This window comes from Medicago sativa, chromosome 7 (assembly GCF_051527215.1).
Source record: "Medicago sativa cultivar Bolivia chromosome 7, Bolivia_mono, whole genome shotgun sequence".
NCBI classification, from domain to species: domain Eukaryota; kingdom Viridiplantae; phylum Streptophyta; class Magnoliopsida; order Fabales; family Fabaceae; genus Medicago; species Medicago sativa.
In genome coordinates this window covers 36669419-36692343 of record NC_140755.1, presented here as the reverse complement: position 1 = coordinate 36692343, position 22925 = coordinate 36669419, and the positions used below count along the sequence as shown (strand labels likewise).

At 33.7% G+C, this 22925-nt stretch overlaps 3 protein-coding genes and 2 pseudogenes across 4 annotated transcripts; 4 read left to right on the top strand and 1 right to left on the bottom strand.

Moving 5' to 3' along the window:
• Positions 1–7576: 7576 nt before the first annotated feature.
• Positions 7577–8859, top strand: LOC146905994 (uncharacterized). The gene is made up of 3 exons (XM_085728706.1): positions 7577–7806; positions 7949–8039; positions 8503–8859. Exons 1-3 carry the CDS (start codon positions 7577–7579, stop codon positions 8857–8859), a joined length of 678 nt encoding a protein of 225 aa, XP_085584832.1.
• A 1059-nt stretch (positions 8860–9918) lies between these two features.
• On the top strand, positions 9919–10419 carry LOC146905993 (uncharacterized). Its single transcript, XM_085728705.1, has one exon. The coding sequence runs from the start codon at positions 9919–9921 to the stop codon at positions 10417–10419; it is 501 nt and encodes a 166-aa protein (XP_085584831.1).
• A 274-nt stretch (positions 10420–10693) lies between these two features.
• LOC146905992 (F-box/kelch-repeat protein At3g23880-like) lies at positions 10694–12894 on the top strand (annotated as a pseudogene). Its single transcript, XR_015018681.1, has 2 exons — positions 10694–11978; positions 12757–12894. The product of XR_015018681.1 is annotated as an F-box/kelch-repeat protein At3g23880-like (transcript).
• A 794-nt stretch (positions 12895–13688) lies between these two features.
• Positions 13689–17876, bottom strand: LOC146905991 (U-box domain-containing protein 13-like; annotated as a pseudogene).
• Positions 17877–19097: 1221 nt separating this feature from the next.
• On the top strand, positions 19098–21099 carry LOC146905990 (F-box/kelch-repeat protein At3g06240-like). Its single transcript, XM_085728703.1, has 3 exons — positions 19098–19759; positions 19993–20200; positions 21076–21099. The coding sequence occupies exons 1-3, from the start codon at positions 19098–19100 to the stop codon at positions 21097–21099; spliced, it is 894 nt and encodes a 297-aa protein (XP_085584829.1).
• Positions 21100–22925: the final 1826 nt, after the last annotated feature.

Below are 22925 nucleotides of genomic sequence, written 5' to 3'. Positions count from 1 at the left end.
ACTCTCTGTCGTCATCAAGTAATCCCAAAGAAGAGCATGCTTCCTAGAACGTGTCATAGGTATGTCCATTAATAATTTTTATGCAACTATATCCAATGCAACCCTTCTGAACGGTAAATAGTATCCTCATGTAGTACAGCTCCCCTATACCAGGCGGCGTGTAATGAAGCCTTCAATTTGATATCCTAGTTTACGTGGATGCCACTGTTTGTCTTTCTTCTCATAAGTAAATCTTGTTGGAAATTCAGCATACATTAGATCGCGACCGCCTACTTACAGACAATTTGCTTCAAACCACGCGAGAAACATGGTTGACGCTTCCTCGTTATACATCACCATGTCCTCGATGTCACGATCACCATCATATAGTACCGATTCTTCATTATATAAATGAAACGTTAGTTTGAGAACAGGAGGCCATTTATGGTGTATATCAAAAGCAAATATCCTCCAAACAGCCTCGGAAGGCCAAACATAACGACAATCGTAATACTGCTTTATTTCATCAACCGACTTGGACTTATCACGATTATCACCGTCAACAGACAACTACATTAATGCCTTATCAGGGCATTTGTTCACATATTTGAAAAGGTACTTGATGGAGTTGGATTTGTTACAATATTCCACATTTACATGACCTCCGTATCTAATGAGAAGATGTGGATTGTATGGGACGACATAGCGATTATCCAATTGGAAACCCTGCTTGTCAACATGTATCCCAAAATCGCGACGTTTGTACGTCAGATAACCCTCGTCGTCTATCGTCGTAGTTCCTTTAAAATCCTTCAGATAATATTTCGTACATTTGCCCTTGTCCATGCAAGGCGAGAAGAGACGGGCACCACCACATGGCCCGTGCATCATATAAGAAGAAACAACATCATAAAGTCTTGCATAAAGTGTGTTGTCAGGCAGCTCGGCTGATATGATCTTATCAATGTCAGCACCCATCTTCAGTTTGTTCCCTGAACTCAACCACACCAAGATATGACCATGCGAAAGACCTCTTTTTTGAAACTCGGCTGTGTACATACTTGGCAACAAAACAATAACCGTTAGTACAGTTGGCAATAACAACACAATAGTTCGCACTCGAAAATAACGTGACTATGACCTGTTTATTACGAAGACAAAAATGATGTCGTAATTTATTTTAAGACGTATATGGTGTAATAATTTATTTAAAAAATAAATAAACATCAACAATGTATACCACATAGTATTACAATGTATACCTGCATCAATTTATTATGCAGACAAAGACGGTGTCATAATAATACTTAAAAAATAAATAAAATACTACTTAAAAAATAAATAAAATACTTAAATAAAATACTACTAATATTATTGTGTATACCTGCGTCAACTTTGCCAAACAATTCTTCCTTCTTAAAATCGTCCATTAATTTATCCAACTTCATACTTGAGTGACCAACGATCTAAAGGCAGAATTTCAATAGAATATGGAACCAGACATAACATATATTATACATGAAAAAAAAACCCAACAAATGGACATTCTCCATAAAATGAAAAATATTTACATTATCTAATTTTTTTCTTGTCACATAAACATTCCAAAAGCTTCATGGGTAGATCTATGGTATCCATACCACAAGCCATTAGAACTTGAAAGTATCATAGGGTGAATCTGTGTATTTGCCCAAAATACATGAAAACAATAAAGGTGAAAGAACTAGCAAAAGAGTTTCTGCAAACAATTTTAAAAATTGTATCAAGAATTTAACACACAAGAAATTATTTTGATTTTCATAATTGCACCAAATATTATTTTGATCATCATGACTAAACAATCATTCAATGTTCCTCTGTATTATTTTATTTTACTAACAAGAACAAAGAAAAAACCGAGAAACAAAGGTATAAGTTCTGCCCTATATTGTATCTTTTTCGCGAATAATGCTAGGAGAAAAAATATTGAATTCTAAAGAAGCAAGTTTGGCTATGGCCTTTAGAGCTTCTTTCAAGTTCGAGTGAACCTCCATAAGCTCGGCATCAGTATTGGTAAGCTCGTTTTTCAATTCTTGTTTATGCATGGCCAAGTGCTCAAGGCTCTCTCTAAAGACTTGTTCAGATCCCTCCACAGAACCATTCCATTTAGCTAGTATTGCTCTTTGTTGCGCAAGAACTTGTTGTTCTCTAATTCGAATATCTTCGGATATTTCCGTCAAGAGTTTTTCACTATACTCGAGTTGTTCGACGAATATCCTGCTATACTTCTCGTGATCGAGCAAGAAGGCTTCGAGGTTGGACCACCATGCTCCCTCAAAAAACCATTTGAGATTTCCAATCAATTGCAAAATCTCAAATGCTAGACTTTCATCAACAACCGAGAATGGAGTGTTGTGAGCTAATAGCTCCAGCAATTTATAAAGATACCAGTATGCACAAAAACGAAAGAAACGGGTTAAACAATCATTTCGCAAGACAAATCCACAACGAAGACGCCTGTTGTGATAGTCTATCGAAATGAAATTGGCAATGTTCATTGCCAGTTCAACCGTAAATCCAAGCAAATCAATCCCGTTTTCGTACATGTGGTGTTCAAGATTGGAGGAGAAGTTGAAAGCCATTGATTGAAATTGAAATTTGTGGGTGTTGCAGCAGGCACAAAAAAGGAGATATATGTTGAAGGTACGGCGGATAGAGAGAGAGAGAGATATGCTTAGGTTTATGGAGTGTAATATTGCACCTATTTATATATGCTTATGTTATTTTTTATTGTAATAAAATAATTATTATGGTCCTTGACCAAAAATAAATAAAATTAATGCAGTCAATAATGAATAAATATAATAATTTAAGGTAGTCAAAAGGAAAAGAAAAAAAATCAAGGTAATTATTGTTAGTTTTTTTGTCCTTACTTTTTGTCTTTGAAGCTTTTGCACACAGAATTTCATAAACTATCAATTAGTTCAAACTTGATATAATTGTTTTTCTCTCTCTTGCTAACGAGTGGTTTGAAACATTTTTTAAGGATTACAAATTAAAAAGTATTCATTAAAAAAAAAGTATTCATTAAAAAAACATCAATTTCTATTATATAGAGTGCACATATTTTCAAAAAAACTTACCATTTAAGATCTTTAAAGAGTGTCATGAGACACTCGTTAGCGTTTTCCTTGTTTTCTCTACAAGGGTGTAAACCCTTGTAGAGCAAAACACACCCGCTGGGGTTTGAACTAACGACTAACATCACACATTCCAAATAATTTACCGTCAAACCGCTGCATATAGATTGATAGTATTTAAGGTTGAAGATATATAATGCATATTTTCGGCCTTATATTTACAAAAAAATTATTATTGGCCCCAAAAATTATGAGGCTCGGTGGTCTAGCTCAACCTCGACGGGCTATGGGCCGGCCATGATCTTCCTCATATAAGGAGTGGTTTACAACCAATTTTTAATCCTAAATCACCCCATTAAATTGTTTTTTTCATCCACTTTATTCAGATAAGTGGTTTTCATATATATATATATATATATATATATATATATATTGAATACATGACACTTTTATTCTCTTTTTGTAAGATATAAATTTCTTAGTAAGTTTATTGAATAATGTGTGTATTTGATTTATATTATATATATATATATATATATATATATATATATATATATATATATAATATCAGATACATCAATTATTTTCAATCACACTATTATTGTTTTCAATGATTAAAACATTAAAATTGGATTGTACCAAAAAAAAAAAAAACTAAAATTGGAAACATGATCTTATCATAATCCTTCTTATTTTCTTGTTGCAAAATTAAAATACAATAATTAACATACTCCTTAAGGCTAACAATTATTCACATAATAACATGAATTCTTATCCGTGGATCACCTTTTTTTTTTTTTTTAACCAAAAAGGATAATGTAGCAGTGTGCTACATTACCAAATATATATATAGATAGAAAACCAAAAGAAAGGGAAAACAAACAAGAGAGATACAAAGGAGGGGGACCAAACCAAAACCTCCTTAATGAAGAACAAATCTAAAACTAGGCAACCCTAGTCTGTTTTGCGCATAATGACCCCGAATACAAAGGGGAATCTCAAACCAAACAGTAAGCACATTCAACTGACTTCCCAAACCGGCTAATGTGTCCGCACAGTGATTTCCCTCCCTATACACATGAGTCGCAAAAAAGTTCATGTTCCTCAGCTTCAACATACAATTGTTCCACCTGTTTCTTAGGTTCCAAGGAACCAGAGAATGATTCTTGAAAGCATTTATAACTAGCACAGAATCAGATTCTAACCATAAGTGAGCCCAATGGTTTTGATACGCAATCTCAATGGCTCTCATTGCTCCAGAAAGCTCCGCATGGAATGCACTACCTTTACCCGTGTTTTCAGCGAAACAACAAATAAAAATTGAATCTTTATCTCTAAAAATTCCTCCACAAGATGATGCTACATTATTGGATGAACCATCAGTGTTGCATTTAATCCATTGGAAAACTGGAGGATGCCATAATACTTCAATAATTTTCGGAGCCTTTGGAGGATGGATGACAACGTGAAATTTTTTCAGAATAGCAAAATCTGTTATAGAATTGGAAGCCACTGCCTTTGAATTATTACCAGCAAAAGATGTGTTTGAAAGAATTGAGGTGATAGAGCTTTTCCAATGGATTTTCTTGTTCTGAAACCTGAGTTGGTTCCTAGCAAACCAGATGGCATTTAGGAGATTAACAAGGGCAGAAGTGATCACCAGTTTGCATTGAGGGTTCCATGCTCGATCACATAAAGACCATATGTCTTCTTTATCTTGAAAATGAAGGGCTCGGTTCAGGACAGCAGCTAACCAACACCATAACTGGACGGCATAGGGGCACTGAAAGAACAAATGAAAAGAAGTTTCTTCATGTTGAGAGCAAAGAGAGCACATTGAGGGGAGGTGACAACATACATTGTTTTAGTTATTGTTTTAGGTTTTGCTTTTCCATTGCCACCAGTTACATGTCAATTTTTTCTCCTGCTTGCTGTTGGTAAAAACCAAGGTTTTGCAACTCGAGAGTTTACCTCAACTCGTTTTACATAGGTAAACTCGACTCGTAAACTTGACTCGAGAACTCGTACGAGTTTACCTAAAATTAAAATTATATAAAATTTATTATATGCATGACATATATAAGCTAATATAATACTGTAAATATGTCAATAATGCACAATTTGACTTAATTACAAAGGCAAACTATACCAAACTACCGTAATAAAACATTATGCTCAACTTAACATCAAAATACAAAAATTAGCACAGAAAATCATAAGTTTCATAAGTCTCTAAGTTTAGGCCATCCATAAAACCATCCAAAAAAACAAGTTTCACAAGTTCCTAAAGTTGTTAATAAAACTATCTAAAAAAATAAACTAGTTAATTTCTTCAAAAGGTCAACAAACACCACCACCGCAAATTTTTCTTTAGATGTAAACTCGTAAAACATAGATTGTGAAGTGGAATGGTTCTCGACAATCGACATTCTACAAATTAAAAGCTATGTTTTTTTGTTTTGTTTTTTGAAATCAAAATCCATGGTTGTTAAACCCAATTGGGTTGACCTAGTAGTATTGACTTGTAACTTGGGAGTGTGCTCCACTAAAGGTCTCCGGTTCGATTTTCTCTGGTGCCAATTTAGGTGAGTTAATTTAGCTTATTCAAAAAAAATAAAATCCATGGCTGTTGGTCTTTTTCGTAAAAATCAGAAGCATAATTATTGACTGGGTTTAGCAAGAAGATGAGCACCGTAGTACAATAAATATGAGCCATTAAGATTATAAATACTAATTTTCTCAAAAAAAAAATTATAAATACTAATGGACAGGATTTGGCGTCAAAGAATCCGTTGACATCAGGTGTCAACATATCCTATCTCATTAAAAAAATGAATTGTTTAATAGAGAAAAAGACCAAAAGGAGTAATGTTATATTGTTGACAAGAAAAACCAAATTACATTGATAATTTCTTTTGAATGAGTTACGTCGATCATTAAATCAATCATAATTAAGTTTGAAAAATAATAAAAATGAGTTAAAGAATGAAACTCAATTAATTACTAAGGTAAAGATACCCCATGATTAATATTATTTAGCTTTTATATCAATCGTAGAATCACGAAAAACATTTAAAATAAGAAAATGTATTTAATTTTTCAATAAAAGGAAACATCATGTCCTCGTGAGCTTATCTCAGTTGGTATGGGTTCGAACCTCGACCACCACCAAAAAAAAAGGAAACACCAAAAAAAATAACATCATGTAATTCGTAAATTTCGTTAAATAAAGTTAGAGAAAATCTAGAATAAAAAGTGGCAGAAATTGTGCGTAAATCTTATGCAATAAAAAATTAATATGGAAACAACTAAAAAAAAATAAAATCAACCAAAAGAGAATGAATAGATTCTATGAGAAAATTTGTATCAATTGATTGATTCCATAATTAATATTTTCTTTTTTATTACCTTCTATATATTCACTTCCTCAAGAAAGTTCTATATATACATCTCATGTGAAGACAAAAATTTTGAAAACTTTGGTGAGAATTTTAGCCCTAAAAGAATATACAGAAGGTAGAAAGAGACCATCTTCAGAGCCGTCCACTCCATAAAGGTAGGGTTTAATAAACTTCATCAATATATTGTGTTTTTTTTTTTTATTAATTCGTTCTTCCATTGGTGCTGTTTTTATTGTTTTATCTATTTTAAGAGAATCTGGTTTAATTATGTTTTCTGCAATATATTGTGTTAATTTCCACTTTCTTTGGTACTGGCAGGGGAGAGTTTTTTTTTTTTTTTTTTACCTAGGTTAGATGAAAACACAATTCAATATTTCTTAGAACTTTGGTACTGGCAGGGGAGAGTGTTTTTATTTTTTTTTTTATTTTTTTTTACCTAGGTTAGATGAAAACACAATTCAATATTCCTTAGAAAACGTTAGAAGAAGTTTATGTAAAATAATTGCAAAGAAAAAAAAAAAGACAGAAAACATGCAATTTCGTTAGATCAGTTTTTGGTTCGTTGATTAAAAATATCTATTTTTGGTTTGGTCATTAGATAAATGTTTGCAAGTCTTGAACCCTAAAAGTGATGATTATGATCAAATCCTATGAAGCACCTACACCTCTCTCGGATTAGGTGTGTCCCGATGTCGGATACCCGACATCGACACCAGTACGACACCTATGATTACATTGTAGTCTGGGTCCATGTTTCATAGATAAAATCTCTTTTAATTTGATTCAATCCAAAATTTTAGTAAATTTGATTACACCAAATCCACAAAGTTTCAAAATCGATAACTTCACCGGATTCTTTTTGTGGTTATAAGAGATTAGATCGGTTTTCATTTTTTTTTACTTAATTAGATATGTTTTTGTTAAATATCAGCATTATATTAGTAATCATTAGTTGATAGGTACAAACAAAGAAAGTCTTTTCTTTTCAATATCATTAATGGAGTTATTTCCTAATTTTGCAGAAATTTTTTCTTATCTTTTTGGAGATTTTTCATAAAACTCCTAGAGATCACCACAATGTTTCCCTTGTCTCAAAATGATTGTACTCAATATAAGGAACATCATATGGATGAGGTTAACCATCACTCTAGTTTTGCAACCAGTGAAATTGGATACAAATATCAAGACCATGATCAAGAACCCGTTCTCATTTACCATAAGCAGCAGAATACTATTCAGGAGAATAATGAAATTCATCACAAATATTCCAATATAAATGCTGATCAATGGACTACAAAAGAGAATAGGTACATAAAATCATTTATAATTTCTATACTTCGTACTACATGTTTTCATATATAGTTTTATTATGGTTCAAGTTCAATATATGTTTAACTCTTTTGTTTTGCAATTTGATTAATCTTATCTTGTTTTTATATATATTTTTAGCATTTTTGTCGAATCCGTGGATCTCTTTCTAAATCGATGGACCTTAAAACAATGCATGGAGAGATGGTACCATCTTAAACCAGATATTAAGGTGTTTCTTTTTAAATCCTTTTTAACACTTTTTTTAGCAAAATCCTTTTTATCTTTTATTGCGTAAACCTACACATATAATGCTTTTACATGTACATAAAACCGCATAAAATAAATAAAAAAAATAGAAATGCTTATCAGTTAAATGCATAAATGCAATTGAATCATCATTTGTATATGATTTTATAACAACAAGTGGAATTCGTAGCTAACATTTATTTTATATTCATTGATGCAAGTTCTTATAGATTGTACAATATTGACATAATAGTTTTAGTTATTACATTTCATTGAAAAACCTAATGGATGTGTGTATTTTTTTTTTTTTTGTTTCTTACATTTGAGACCGGAGGGAGTACATAATAAAAATATTGCACATGAATGGAAACAAATTGGTGAAATGGAAATCTTCCTCTATTTAATTATATATAGACCTAATCTAAACATGTTTTGTATAATTGTAGAATGAGCCATTGAGTGAGGAGGAGCAAAACATACTAGATCAAGCCCACAACATATTTGGAGACAACTGGACTGAAATTTCAAGAAGATTGCCAGGACGTAACGATAGTTATGTTAAGAATCATTTGAACGCCATTAAGCAAGTCGAGAATGCCAAGAAAAAATCCAGGAACATGGTGAAAATTAAGAACCAACCTAATTACATTTTTGAAGGTTTGACTACTCCAGAAGATGAATTTGGTGGATATGTGCCAATGACATTCAACGATGATTATGAGTTATATGGATTAGAGTTTTATCCCGAGGTTCCCATGAAGCAGGAAATCAATTTCATGAAGGCCTTATGTGGAAACGTTTAAGGTGTTTATGTTTTCATGTTTAGTTTTAGAGATAGTTTGTTCTGCTTAATTTCCTCCATTAGGGTTACTTGTGTATGGGACACAATTCTTAAATAAGAACTTGATGGATACTTAGGCATATGAAGTATGACATACAAATTATTATTATTATTATTATTATTATTATTATTATTATTATTATTATGGCAAGATCAAGGCTGAATCAATCTCTCTTCTATTACCATTTGAAATTTGCACTTCATTGAATTTCTATTGTAGAGGATCATATCCTTAGTTTCAATTTGTATTTCCTATTTGTATTTCCTAATCTTGTTACAATATATCTTTATATAAACAATGTTAGCTACTCCCATCAATAACAACAACATTAACATGATAAGATATGCTTTGCGTTATTCTTGTCAATAATCATGGCCTTGTTGTATTCAACAAAAAAATCAGAATCAGAAAATGAAAACAGAAGCTCTTCATTCTATCATGATGTCAACTTCACTAAGCAATTCATCAATCTAACGGAGCCACTTGGGTATCTACCTTTTTGAAAACAAATTTATCATGAGCTCTTCATTTCATTTTTTTTTCTTTTCACTACCAAATAAATGTTTTTTACGCAACATCTCAAAATCAATCACATACTGATCAATAGAAACCACAACAAAAAAGGCTTAATTGCACTTTTCCCCCTATCTTTTTGCTAATTGTGCGATTTTGCACCCCCTCCTTTTTTTTGAGCGATTTTGCACCTCATCTTTTGTCAATTGTGTTTTGTTCAAAATCATCATTAACTGCTGGCAGCTTGCAGGTCTGTGGCATATAATTCAACAGGTCTGGTCTCTCACTCTCTCTTGTACCGAGTTGATTTTTGGCATACTTCAACAACTCGACACAACACAAAAACAAAAGTTTGGGGTTATTTTATGGAGCATTTGGAAAACCAGAAACAACAAAGTGTGGACCAATGTTGTGGAAACAATTCAACAAATTGTTGACCGAGCGGAGGTTTTTTTGAACAGCTGGAAGAATGCACAAGAAGCACGAAACCGGGGTCCTCCAAATAGTATGCAAAGTGAGATTGTTAATTGGACAAAACCATCAGGAGGGAGACTTAAATGCAATGTTGATGCATCTTTCTCCAATTCCCTCAACAAAACTGGAATTGGAGTTTGTATTCGAGATTCAGAAGGAAACTTTGTTAAAGCGAAAACTGCATGGATCACTCCCATACTTGATGTTGACGTGGGTGAAGCTCTGGGCCTTTTATCTGCATTGCAGTGGGTAAAAGAACTCAATCTGGAAAACATGGATTTCGAAACAGACTCTAAAGTAGTCGCATACAACATTTATGGGAAGGACGGTGTCTCTGATTTCATGGCAATAATTAATGATTGTAAACACCTGCTGGGAACTGATCTAACGAACTCGGATGTAAAGTTCATTAGGAGACAAGCCAATGGTGTCGCCCATAGTCTAGCTAAGGAAGCACCATATAATGCTAGTTTCCATATTTATCACAATATTCCACATTGTATTTCTACTTTGATCAATAATGAAAAGCTATAAGCTTATTTCTTTCAAAAAAAAGAAAAGAAAAAGCCCTAGTGTCTATTGATTTAATTTTCGTGGTCACAAGTGTACACCAATTGGGGTGGGGCATTGGGCTATTCAACAAAAATACTATCAATTTAATTATTTTTTTTAAAATGGACTAATAGGTTAAGGTATCATAGTTTTTTCCTGAAGGATATGAAACCACGTGTTTAAAAGGATAGAATAAAATGACACAAGCGACAACCGGTGTATATCAACAACACAAACAAAAAGCAGATAGGGTTTCTTCCTTGAATTTCTTTTCGAAGGGTTTCACTTTCGACAACCGCACCGTTCTCATGAATATCCCTCCTCAGCCAAAAGTGGCGGCGCTTCTGGTAATTCTCCATGCCGAACTTATTGTCGAAATCCTAACGTTCCTTGATGTAAAATCTCTTACGCGGATGAAGTGTGTATGCAAGTCGTGGAAAACCCTATTCTCTGATCCAATCTTCGTTAAAATGCACCTGAAAAGGCAATCGACACGAATGACACACCTAGCACTTTTCTCAAAAATGTCCCAAGGTTTGGTAGATTGTAGGGCAGTACCCATCTCTCGTTTGCTGGATTCCACCTTGAATTCTATCACCCTTACAGACGACGATCCTTATTACCAATTCAATTTCAAGAACGCCAGGGGCATGGTTGGTTCGTGCAATGGATTGGTCTGCTTGCAAGGTTGTTCTTCATCAGATTCAGCTGCGTATACCGACCACTCGTTCTCTTTCTGGAACCCGGCCACAAGGACTATATCTGAAACATTAATGTCTTTTCGCCAATTATCACAATAGTGATCCCTGGGAAGATATTTGCAAGTTCATGTTTGGTTATGATAATTTAACGGACACTTACAAGGTTGTGTCGTTAGGTTTGAAAATTGGGGACAGCCTTATGACATCCTCGGTAAGAGTTTTTACATTGGGTGATAATGTTTGGAGAAATATTGATTGTTTCCCTGTGGAATTGGTGTATCATCCTTTATGTTATTCTTCGAGTCAGGGTGTTTATTTCAATAATAGTATTAATTGGTTTGCCCGTCACCGATATAATTGTCATTTGATTACAATTGAACAATTTGTGATTATCTCGCTTGAGTTGGGGACCGAGACATATACACAGTTGTTGCTACCTCGATGTTGTGAGGAAGAGCTACGCGATCCTCCAACACTTCCTCCAACTCTTTCTATCTTGAATGATTGTCTTTGTTTTTCTTATGATTACAGGAAAACACATTTTATCATATGGCAAATGAAGAAATTTGGAGTTGAAGAGTCTTGGGTTCAATTCCTTAAAATTAGTTATCTAAATCTTCAAATGGATTATAACCGTTGTGAGTTGTACTCCGAATTGATTGTAATTCCATTGTGTGTTTCTGAGAATGGTGACACAGTGATATTTGCAATCAATCGTGACGACCAAGTAATTCACTACAATTGGAGAGATAATAGAGTAAAGAGAATTAAAAGTACCAACGAAATTTGTTGGTTTTATGCCAAGGGATATATTGAAAGCTTGATATCGACTTGTTGAAGGTAAGTCTCTGTTCGATGATTTGCTTGTTTGAATTAGTATGAATTTGTGTACGGCATACAATGTACTTATTCCAATTTTTTTCAATTCTCTCTTTGTATGACAAACTTGTTTGTAAGCTTAGCATGAACTAAAATCATGGTTTAAATTATACTTAGTAAGGATTAGTCAATTTTTATTGGCGATTAGATCTTTGTAGTAAGTAACAGCCATTAATTATAACGGCGTTGCGCAGCAGGGTGCTATGTGAAACTCCTCTACGTTGTGTTGCTTTTTGATTCTATGTAGACTCGCGAGTCCGACAACCTTGATGGTGGCCAAATAGAAATATATAGAAGCCAAATAGCGGGGTATTGACCATGATGATACTGATTCTACATCTGATGGTATAGAAGAACATTTGTCATTTTAAAAAAAAATAATAAAATAAAAAACTATTTCTGTAAAGTCACTTTCTGGTTATAGAAAAATAGATAGTTATATAATTGGGTTCTCAGTGTTTAGGTTCACAATGGCAAAAGTGGTTGATCTAATGAGTGGTTAAAAATAATACTGGTAATAAGCATGTTTGAGGTGCAAGGTCGCTTTTAAATATGGTATTATGTAGTTTTGCTTAGATTTTGATGATTATTGAGTATTGTTTTCTGAGTCTAATTGATTAACCTTAGAGGATTTTGAAATTTGAAAGCAGCAAGTTTTCACCAATAATAACATAATCTAGAGTTACATTAATTCTGTTTTTTAGCCTTTTAATAAACTTTGTTACTTTGGACCAAGCAGGATCAATCAATATAAGCTGAAGCAACCATGTGTTTCATTTGCTCTCCCAATAAAGCAGAGGCACTGACCAAGCTCATACAAAGAGGACTTGATCAATTGTTAATGCTAGCTTATTTATATCAAGCACTGAAGTTGCAGGCTGTTACCTACTGATTATCATTTAATTTTTTTTAATTCGATTGCACGGATAATATGTTATTTGTCGACCCAACTTAGTAGGACAAAGCTTGGTTGTTGGATAATACAATGATGACAGCATATTTGCATTACATATGTTTCTTGGTACATCCATAGGTTTTTTATTCATACCTTTTTGTTAACATAATACATTTTTTCCTAAGTTTTTTCCTCCTCCACTGAGAGGTAGCGACTAAATGCTCAGATGAGCTAGGCTAGCAAAGAATTGATAGTAATTGTACTATTTTGATTTGGATACAATTAACCTATTTATGATTCACTTTTTAAAGATGTTGATAGTTTGCACCATTAAAAAGTACAAAACTAAAGGTGGTTCCGATGGAACTAAACTCAGTCCTTTATGCAAAGTCTCGAGTTTGAAGGGAGACCTATTTATATTGGCGACTTATGTTTATACTTAGAGTTTTCATCGCACATATAATATGGTTGATACAAAAAAATTTCGTAAGACACTATTCATGGTTTAAATAAATGAGAAATTAGTAAAGATTTGTTAGAGATTCAGTTTGAGATTTTGACGTAAAAAGTTATATAACCCAACTGTAATTTTTTAATAGATGAGTAACCTCGTGGCCATGCAAATGTGGGGAGGGGCAAAGGTAGAAACATGAGATCGAGTTCACAAGCGTAAAAAAGATTAAAGTACTAGGGAGTCTTATTTGATTTGAATTGTCTCTTTCATCAAACATAATTTGAAACCCACGTGAGGTTATTCAGTTGCGTTGATTTTGGACCTAGTAGTGAGCTTCCATACTACCACTCTTGAGAACATGAAGGATTCCCAGCACAGCCTTGGAAGCCATGATGCGGTCTTTGTTTTCTTCGTAGATAGATAGATTGAGAAGAGAAGTAACCGCATTCTCTTGGGTGCCAGCATCATGAATATAGAGGAGATCAACGAGGAGGGGTATAAAACCAGCTTCAGCAATCAACGTCTTTCGAAAAGCATGATCATGCATTGCAAGAAGACGGAGATCTCCTGCAATAAATTCAGGATAAAGACACTCAGTTTAAGTAAAACATCATTAGGAAATGCAAGGATGAGCGTTTGAGAGATCGCAACAAAAGTACTATTCTCAAATTATAAAGATGTGAAAAAGACAAAACAAAATCCTTTTAACTACAAATTAAATATCCCTATTTTAATTACTCACAATACTTCAATATGCCTATTTAACAAAAACCTCTCCGTCCTTTGACTACCCATAATACCTGTCAGTATGCCTATTTTAAGCAATAATCTATCTAATAAAACACTAAATTTAATGTAGTAAATCCAAAATATTATGTTTTCTATCAGTGGTTGGAAGAGAGATTCTAGTTCCGGTTGTTCAGAGAAAATAAGTGATCATTATGCACCACTTACAACATCAAAATTTGTTTAGAACCGAATGCATCTAGAAAAATGTTTCGAACAAGATTGTGTGTATGCGTGTGCATGAGAGAGAGAGTGAGAGAGAGAGAGAGAGAGGGAGGGAGAGGGGGGGGAGGGGGATGGGTAGACAGAAAAATAAGCATGAGAGAGAGAGTGAGAGAGAGAGAGAGAGAGAGAGGGAGGGAGAGGGGGGGGAGGGGGATGGGTAGACAGAAAAATAACTGTGTTTGATATAGTGCTGATCTGAAAAACAACGCTGATCCTCAATGCAACCGGAAATAAGTTTCCTCATTAAGGTAGTATGGCTCATTAACCCATTTTCTATACAAACATCTACTTATAGGTGGTTCCAGAAGAGCCATCTGATTAGTTCAGAAGAGCCATCTGATTTTTCCATACAGAGCCAAAAATTTACTAACCTTCTAGGTGGTTCCAGTCCATTTTCCTTACACCAATTGTATATCCGGCGCACCAGTTGTATATCCGGCGGTATAAAACATTGTTAGGTGTGACGATGGAGTTGGAAATAATCTTCCGAGTGTGGGGACATGCTTGATTCCCTGCATCAATCCATTTCTTTATGCAACTCGGTCATATGTCTGCAGAAACCATACTGTTATTTTTTAAACTGATGTCTGTTTTAAATTTCAGTATGTTACCTCAAAGTAACATTATATTACTCTAAGTGAAAATATAGATAATACTGTTTTAAATTTCAGTATGTTACCTCAAAGTAACATTATATTACTCTAAGTGAAAATATATATAATATTTTCATAAGAATTTCCAGTAAAAAACTTGTATCGGTATGTGACATAAAAAATATTCATTTGTTCTCCCAAGTATATCTATCCAATCTTCAAGAGACACCTGATATTATCTTTTAATTGTATTGAAGTACCTATAACTAAATTAATTAATGATGAGTATTGATCATAGACATGTTGTCAATCCTTGATCATAAAGTTCATTTTCTTCACTGTTCTTGCAGTTTCTTACAGAGCATCACTTTTGGTTATTGATTGCTCTTTATTGAGTATTGATCATGTTAGCTTAACAATGCAAAAGACACCAAACCAAAGAGTGCTTCTAAGGCACGCCCTCCGTCCCACAAAATTTGACATAGTTGATCATTTCACAAAAGTTAAGGAGAAATTCTAATTATAAATGAGGGAGAATAACAATTTCACCAAATTAAACTCATTAGCTTAAATTGAAAACTGATTATGACAATTATTATGGGACAGAGGGAGTACCATTTAGAAAAGTTTCACGGGATAACACTAATTTTTATTTTTTTTCACATTCCTATTACTAAAATCCTAAGCATATCGGTCAGTCATGAGAGATCTAAACACCATGTTTGGAGATGATAGAAATAAAACTAAATATTGAGAAAATAAATAAGCAATCACTTCTCAGGTACAAACCTGTCCTGTGGAAATGGTAACGGGATCTTTCATTAGCTCAAGAGATATTGGGCAGCAAAACTCCTTCGGTACAACCGGGGACTGACAACGTATCCCCACTCGGCAACGTAGCAATGTTTTCAGATTCCTTCAACAAAAAATCTTCAGTTCTTTTCAGCACAGTTGACAACCCCTTTGTGTTTTTCTCAAAGCTGACCCTTGTGAACAATCATCTTATATAGTGCACGTGACACGTGTTTGATATCATCCACACTCACAAATTGTAGCTTATCATAGATTAAACGCAGTGCAGCAGGTTCAGTATTCACATCAGAACTTTTGTTATAGATGGACAGCAGGTTTCAGTAACAAGTGCAACCTGATGACAACAATAAAAGCCGACCATCAATACCTTGAAATTGAAGATGTTTCATGCAATAAGCAACATATCAATGAGAAATCAATGATTTGTTTGGTTTGAGAAAATGTTTCATGAGTTTACTTTTAACTTCAAAATCATCTTCATTTCATTTGGCTTTATAAATCCAACGCGGCCTAATGTTCTATGAAACACACATTATTACATTGTTCATAAAATCATGAAATTGTGTTTCAAATTTTAACAATATATGAAATTGAGTTTAAGTTGCACAACTTGGTTCCCCCAACTATCTAAATAGACGGATGTGCTCTAACCTCTCTTTCTATACAATGTACAAAAAAACGGGTTGTGCATGTAGCACTAAACTAATCGTAATTCGTGATACCTTTGTAATGTTGTGCACGCTCAAATTGTCAATGTTAGACCAAGACAGCACACATTGGTAACATAGACTCCCAGCATTATTATTTGCACGGTTAATAGACAGGGGAACAAAATGGTAATGGACAGATTGGCGACCGTAATTCACGCAATTGCAACCAAAGGGATTAAGCCTATTGAAATAGTTACCCTCACTCACATTTCAACTTAAACTTACTAAGCAAGTAAAATATTTCACCTGCTCCTTGAAGTCCTCAGAAATATCAAGTTTGTCATATGAAATATCGCTTATAGCTTGTTCAAAATGAGAAGCAAGATCACTGAATTTGCATTTAATTTTCTCCCTCTCAAATATCTACAATAGCAAACAACAAAACCAATCGGAAAAGAAAAAACAAACACTGGTAACATAGTTGGAAAGAATACAAGTAGCCCAAATTATAAATTGGTGCTGACTTTTTAATAATATAAAGTAGCCCAAATGATATTTCCAAATTAAAATATGAACAGCCCACTAAAATATGATCAATTTTTGTTTGAAGAAATAATAGGAACAATATTAGACAATATAAAAATAGCTCATTTTAATCATATATATCAAAAATATTTTATCATAATATATATCTTTTTTATTTTGCTAAACCAGGAGCGTGGAGAGACATCAAGGGGAAGCAACGACATCCCAACTAGGTTGGCACCCCGAAGAACCCCCATCCTCTGCCTACCAGCTCAAATAAAATTTTATTAAAAAAATGTAAAATAAAGTAGGGATGAGTTAGGCCTACCAGCTCAAATTAAATTTTACATGTGAATCGAGTATCAAGTATCATCTGTCACGAATATCGAGGCCTAACTCATCTCTACAAAGCCAGTTTTGTAGGGATGAGTTAGGCCTCGATTTTCGTGACATCATCAATAATACTAAACCTTGTTAATAACACATCAAATAAAGTAAATAGTTGAAATTTAAATTAGTAGTATAATAGCATTACACGCACCATGTAAAGCTTGCTTGATTGAGCGCAAAAGAGGAGAAGATCCTTAGCTGATAGAAAAGCTTGTTGAAGTGAAACTAGAGCGTGGTAAGGAACAACAGAAATGACATCGTTGTCATTAAGGAGATGTTGAACAAGAGCAAAAAAGACTTGAACATAGCGCTATCGGTTGATTTGTCACCCAACTTCAAGTATTCCTTGTGAGATAAAGCAGCAACAATAATTCTTCTTACTTTCTGATGTTTTTTGTAAAGCTTTTTCTGAGCAGCAGTGTGTTTCTTTCTATCAATAGCTACACCTTCTTCATCAATTGGTATGTCAATACCATCTTCAATGATATCCCTTAGTTCTTCATCTATACTAATGATGTGACTGTACATCTTACTTTTCCACCAAGAAAATGTTTCAGGATCTCCATTGAACGTAGGTGATTTGTAAGAATCGGACTGCTTATTATCAATAGCATAGTCATATGATACATTTCTGGAATCTCAGCAGCTCCATCACCACTATCAGACATGTTTTTCTCAGGATCTTTTATGTTACACTATTAAGTGTTAGGAATAGAACAATAGAACAATAGGACCATTGTGCTTGATCTTGAGAATAATTCAGACTTGATCTTCAAAGCTCCAGCTCATTTGTCCTTTAGCTTGTCCAGATCCTGATCTTCAGAGTCTGAAAGATCTTAAGAGTCTGACTGCTTCTAGAGTCTGGATAATCTTCAAAGTCCGACTCTTTCATATTCCTACTTGCAACATAGTTTCTCATGAAATTCCTTGCCTTTCAATTTGTTGTTTTAGAACCAATACTTTGATTAAGACATAATAAATTTTAGTCTATGTTCCGCACACTTGGGCAAATATTAGCATATCCAATTGAACTTTTATTACTTTGTTATCATAAAAACTTAAGGCATTGTTTAAAACTCATTTTGTTCCAACATGTTTTTTCTCTTTCGCAAATTACCCTCAAAATACAAATAACACATGTAATAAATAGATAAGAGTAAATTCAAATATTAAAATTAAAAAAGTGTAACAAACTCAATCCTTATTGTCCACGATATATCAATTTTTTTCCTTATCCTTTGTTCTTTAAATCAGAAATAAAAAAAATAAAAACGTAACAAACACAATATGAATATATGTCCAATTTTTTTTTCCTTTATGCTTTAAAAAGTGTAACAAACTAGATCGAATATATCTTTTTTTAATAATAGATCGAATACTTTTAATCAAAATCAAAATTTCATCGTAAAACACAGTTCATAATTTTCAAAATGTACCGCAAGCCCGTCTTTCCGTTAGAATTTATAAAATGAATTAGTAGGTTAAAAAATATGTACTAGTAAAAAACCTCGTTTTTTTAACAAGTTTTTTTAAAAAAAAAAAAAAGAAGATAAAAATAAAATAACACTTGCCCTCAAAAAAAAAAAAAAGAAAAAGAAATAACACCGTGCTCAAAAAATATTAAAATGACCACTAGGGATACAAGCCTTGTATATATCAACAGCAACACAAACAAATTCCGAGATAGGGTTTCTTCCTTGAAAATAATTTAAATGGTTTCATTTTCAACAAACGCAGAACACCGTTCTCATGAATATCCCTCCTCAGCCCAAAGTAGCGGCGCTTCTGGTAATTCTCCATGCCGAACTTATTGTCGAAATCCTAACGTTCCTTGATGTAAAATCTCTGATACGGATGAAGTGTGTATGCAAGTCGTGGAAAACCCTATTCTCTGATTTAATCTTCGTCAAAATGCACCTAAAAAGGCAATCGACACGAATGACACACCTAGCACTTTTCTCAAAACACCTACAAGGTTCGGTGGATTGTAGGGCAGTACCCATCTCTCGTTTGCTGGATACCACCTCGAATTCTATCACCCTTACAGACGACGATCCTTACTATCGATTCAATTTCAAGGACGCCAGGTCAATGATTGGTTCGTGCAATGGATTGGTCTGCTTGCAAGGTTGTTCTTCATCAGCTGCGTATACTGACCACTCGTTCTCTTTCAGGAACCCAGCCACAAGGACTATATCTGAAACATTAATGTCTTTTCACAAATATCCATTATGGAACCCTGAGACATATATTTGCAGGTTTGTGTTTGGCTATGATAATTTAACGGACACTTATAAGGTGGTGTCGTTAAGTTTGAAAATTGAGGACAGCCTTATGACATCCTCGGTAAGAGTTTTTAGTTTGGGTGATAATGTTTGGAGAAATATTGATTGTTTCCCTGTGGAATTGGTGTATCATCCTTTATGTTTTTCTACGAGTCAGGGTGTTTATTTCAATAATAGTATTAATTGGTTTATTTCAATAATAGTATTAATTGGGTGATTATCTCTCTTGAGTTGGGGACTGAGACATATACACAGTTGTTGCTACCTCGATGTTGTGAGGAAGAGCTACGCAATCCTCCAACAATTGCTCCAACTCTTTCTATCTTGAATGATTGTCTTTGTTTTTCTTATGATTACAGGAAAACATATTTTATCATATGGCAAATGAAGGAATTTGGAGTTGAAGAGTCTTGGGTTCAATTCCTTAAAATTAGTTATCCAAATCTTCAAATGGATTATCGCCCTCGTTTGCTGGATTACGATTATGTTCCTGAATCGATTGTATACCCATTATGTGTTTCTGGGAATGGTGACACGGTGATATTTGCAATCAATCGTGAAGACCAAGTAATTCACTACAATTGGCGAGATAATAGAGTAAAGAGAATTAAAAGTACCAATAAAATTTGGTGGTTATACGCCAAAGGGATATGTTGAAAGCTTGGTATCGACTTCATGAAAGTATGTTTTGTTCGATAATTTACTTGTCTGAATTTTTTGGCTTAATTAATGATTTGGTCCCTTAAGTTATTTGTTGGTTACATTTTGGTCCCATAAGTTATTAACGTTACAATTTGGTCCCTTAAGTTATTTGTTGGTTACCTTTTGGTCCCATAAGTTATTAACGTTACAATTTGGTCCCTTAACTTACTTTTTGGTTTCGTTTTGGTCCCTTAACTCTTCCTCCGTCAACCACTCTGGTCCTTTATGTTATTAGAGTTTTGGTCTAATTGATTAACCTTAGAGGATTTTGAAATTTGAAAGCAGCAATTTTTCACCAATAATAACATAATATAGAGTTACATTAATTGTGTTCTTTTAGCCTTTTAATCAACTTTGTTGCTTTGGACCAAGCAGGATCAATCAATATAAGCTGAAGCAACCATGTGTTTCATTTGCTCCCCCAATAAAGCAGACGCACTGACCATGTTCATACAAAGAGGACTTGATCAATTGTTAATGCTTGCTTATTTATATCAAGCACTGAAGTTGCAGGCTGTTACCTACTGATTATCATTTAATTTTTTTTTTAATTCGATTGCACGGATAATATGTTATTTGTCGACCCAACTTAGTAGGACAATGTTTGGTTGTTGGATAATATGTTATATGATGATGACAACATATTTGCATTACATATGTTTCTTGGTACATTCATATTTAGGTTTTTTATTCATACCATTTTGTTAACATAATACATTTTTTCCTATTTTTCTGAGCAGACGAAAAGTTTGATCATGGGATAAGTTTTTTCCTCCTCCACTGAGAGGTAGCGACTAAATGCTCAGAAGATCTAAGCTAGCAAAGAATTGATAGTAATTGTACCATTTTGATCTAGATACAGTTAACCTATTTCTGAAGTGTTGGTTCCGGTGGAACTAAACTCGGTCCTTTATGAGCAGTTTATGTAATTGTGTTGGTTATGTACAAATGTTGTTGGTGAATTTGTTATACAACTTCTGGAATGGTGGCTTGCATTACAGATGTTGAGATAGGCCGATTTGTACCTTGGTCGACATCACAATTTTCACTGCTTGCATAACAGACAAAAACGACAGTTAACTACCGCTGCCAGAGCAACAATTAAATGACTCTAGAACTAAGCAAACGGTATTTAACTTCCGTTGAGGTTAAATGCATATTTTGACGTGAGGGGAAGTAATTCATTAAATGGGAAGAACAATCTTAGTCTTTTGTTTGTTGAAAAATCCCTAGTGTCTATTGATTTAATTTTCGTGGTCACAAGTGTACACCGATTGTGCTATTCAACAAAAACACTATCAATTTAATTATTATTATTTTTTTAAATTGGACTAATGGTTAAGGTGTTGTACGCGGATGACTGAAGGATCACAACCTGTAAAACAATAAAATAAAACGCGTGACTGTGTCACTGGACTAAGGAATTATCCGCAGAATTGCGCAACTCCTCCAGAATACAACAGGCTCTTCTCTGCGGTAATCATACCGAGGCTATCAAGACACGAGAACTAAAAAATCAGATGACTCAGACACTTCGTACTTTTATAAGACTGAAAGAAGTAAAAATCATATTTTGGAGAATGGTTTTTTTAGCTCTGTCTCTTACGTACTGAAAAGTTGTTTTATTTATACGGTACCAAACTGAGAAAAACGTTAAGCACGTTTTTTTGTTTCACTCAAACGCAATTGGGTGCTATTAATTAGGTAAGTAGAGATTGACCAAAAGCAGTTGGTAAAATGATTGCAAGACTCTTGAATAATATGTCAATAGCAAGTAAGTAGGCAACAACCAATTTTAGCTGAATAATTTAAACTAGCTTGGAAACCCGTGCCAAGCACGGGCTAGAATTACGACTATTTTTTATATATAAAATCTAATTAAATAGCAAATTCATTATTTTATACACAATATATAAATAGAACGCATTGTTATCGTATTTTCGATTGCTTATATATACAAATATCAATGCGTATATAGTTATTTGGATTTTCATATCGTTAAACAGGAATGATTTAACGGATGCAACGTCGAAATATTAGTATTTAATGCAGGAATATTTTACATGGATGGCTAAAATTTACGGAGACATGAGTCTTTTTTTTTTTTTTTTTATGTTCTGCATATAACTGGGGGTGTTGGAGTCTCGAGGCCTACTGCTGCATATACAATTAATTGTCCCTACCCAACGAATCGTCTCTATCAGATTAGTTACTTTCAAATTCCATGATTTCTATAGCAGATACCCTTATATATACAAAGTTAACATCGTGCATACACTTGATTCATCTTAATATCCAACACGAATTTGTAATTATTCAATCGTGTAACAAATAAGTATAACAAACAGCGACAAAAACACCAACTATCTATCGCATTTTTTAACTAAGCATATTATAAAAACACAACAGATAAGGCTTGAAAAAGGACTACAAAATTGTCATGTGCATGCACATAGACATAGGCGCTCCAAAGAACAAAGAAAAAAAAAGACGGATATATAGCAGATTGTATAAAAAATGAAGCAGAGTATATAGTTGATAATATGGTCACTGAAAGAGTACGGCTTACATTAGAAAAAATGAGAATGAT

What these genes read in the sequence shown, in the direction of transcription:
- LOC146905994 (XM_085728706.1), top strand. Translation starts at nt 7,577, where the DNA reads ATGTTTCCCTTGTCTCAAAATGATTGTACTCAATATAAGGAACATCAT. An exon ending in TGGACTACAAAAGAGAATAG is followed by an intron (nt 7,807 to 7,948) that starts GTACATAAAATC and finishes ATATATTTTTAG; the next exon opens with CATTTTTGTCGAATCCGTGG. An exon ending in ATCTTAAACCAGATATTAAG is followed by an intron (nt 8,040 to 8,502) that starts GTGTTTCTTTTT and finishes GTATAATTGTAG; the next exon opens with AATGAGCCATTGAGTGAGGA.
- LOC146905993 (XM_085728705.1), top strand. Translation starts at nt 9,919, where the DNA reads ATGCAAAGTGAGATTGTTAATTGGACAAAACCATCAGGAGGGAGACTT.
- LOC146905990 (XM_085728703.1), top strand. Translation starts at nt 19,098, where the DNA reads ATGAATATCCCTCCTCAGCCCAAAGTAGCGGCGCTTCTGGTAATTCTC. An exon ending in TGTTTCCCTGTGGAATTGGT is followed by an intron (nt 19,760 to 19,992) that starts GTATCATCCTTT and finishes TTATGATTACAG; the next exon opens with GAAAACATATTTTATCATAT. An exon ending in CAATCAATCGTGAAGACCAA is followed by an intron (nt 20,201 to 21,075) that starts GTAATTCACTAC and finishes TTTTCTGAGCAG; the next exon opens with ACGAAAAGTTTGATCATGGG.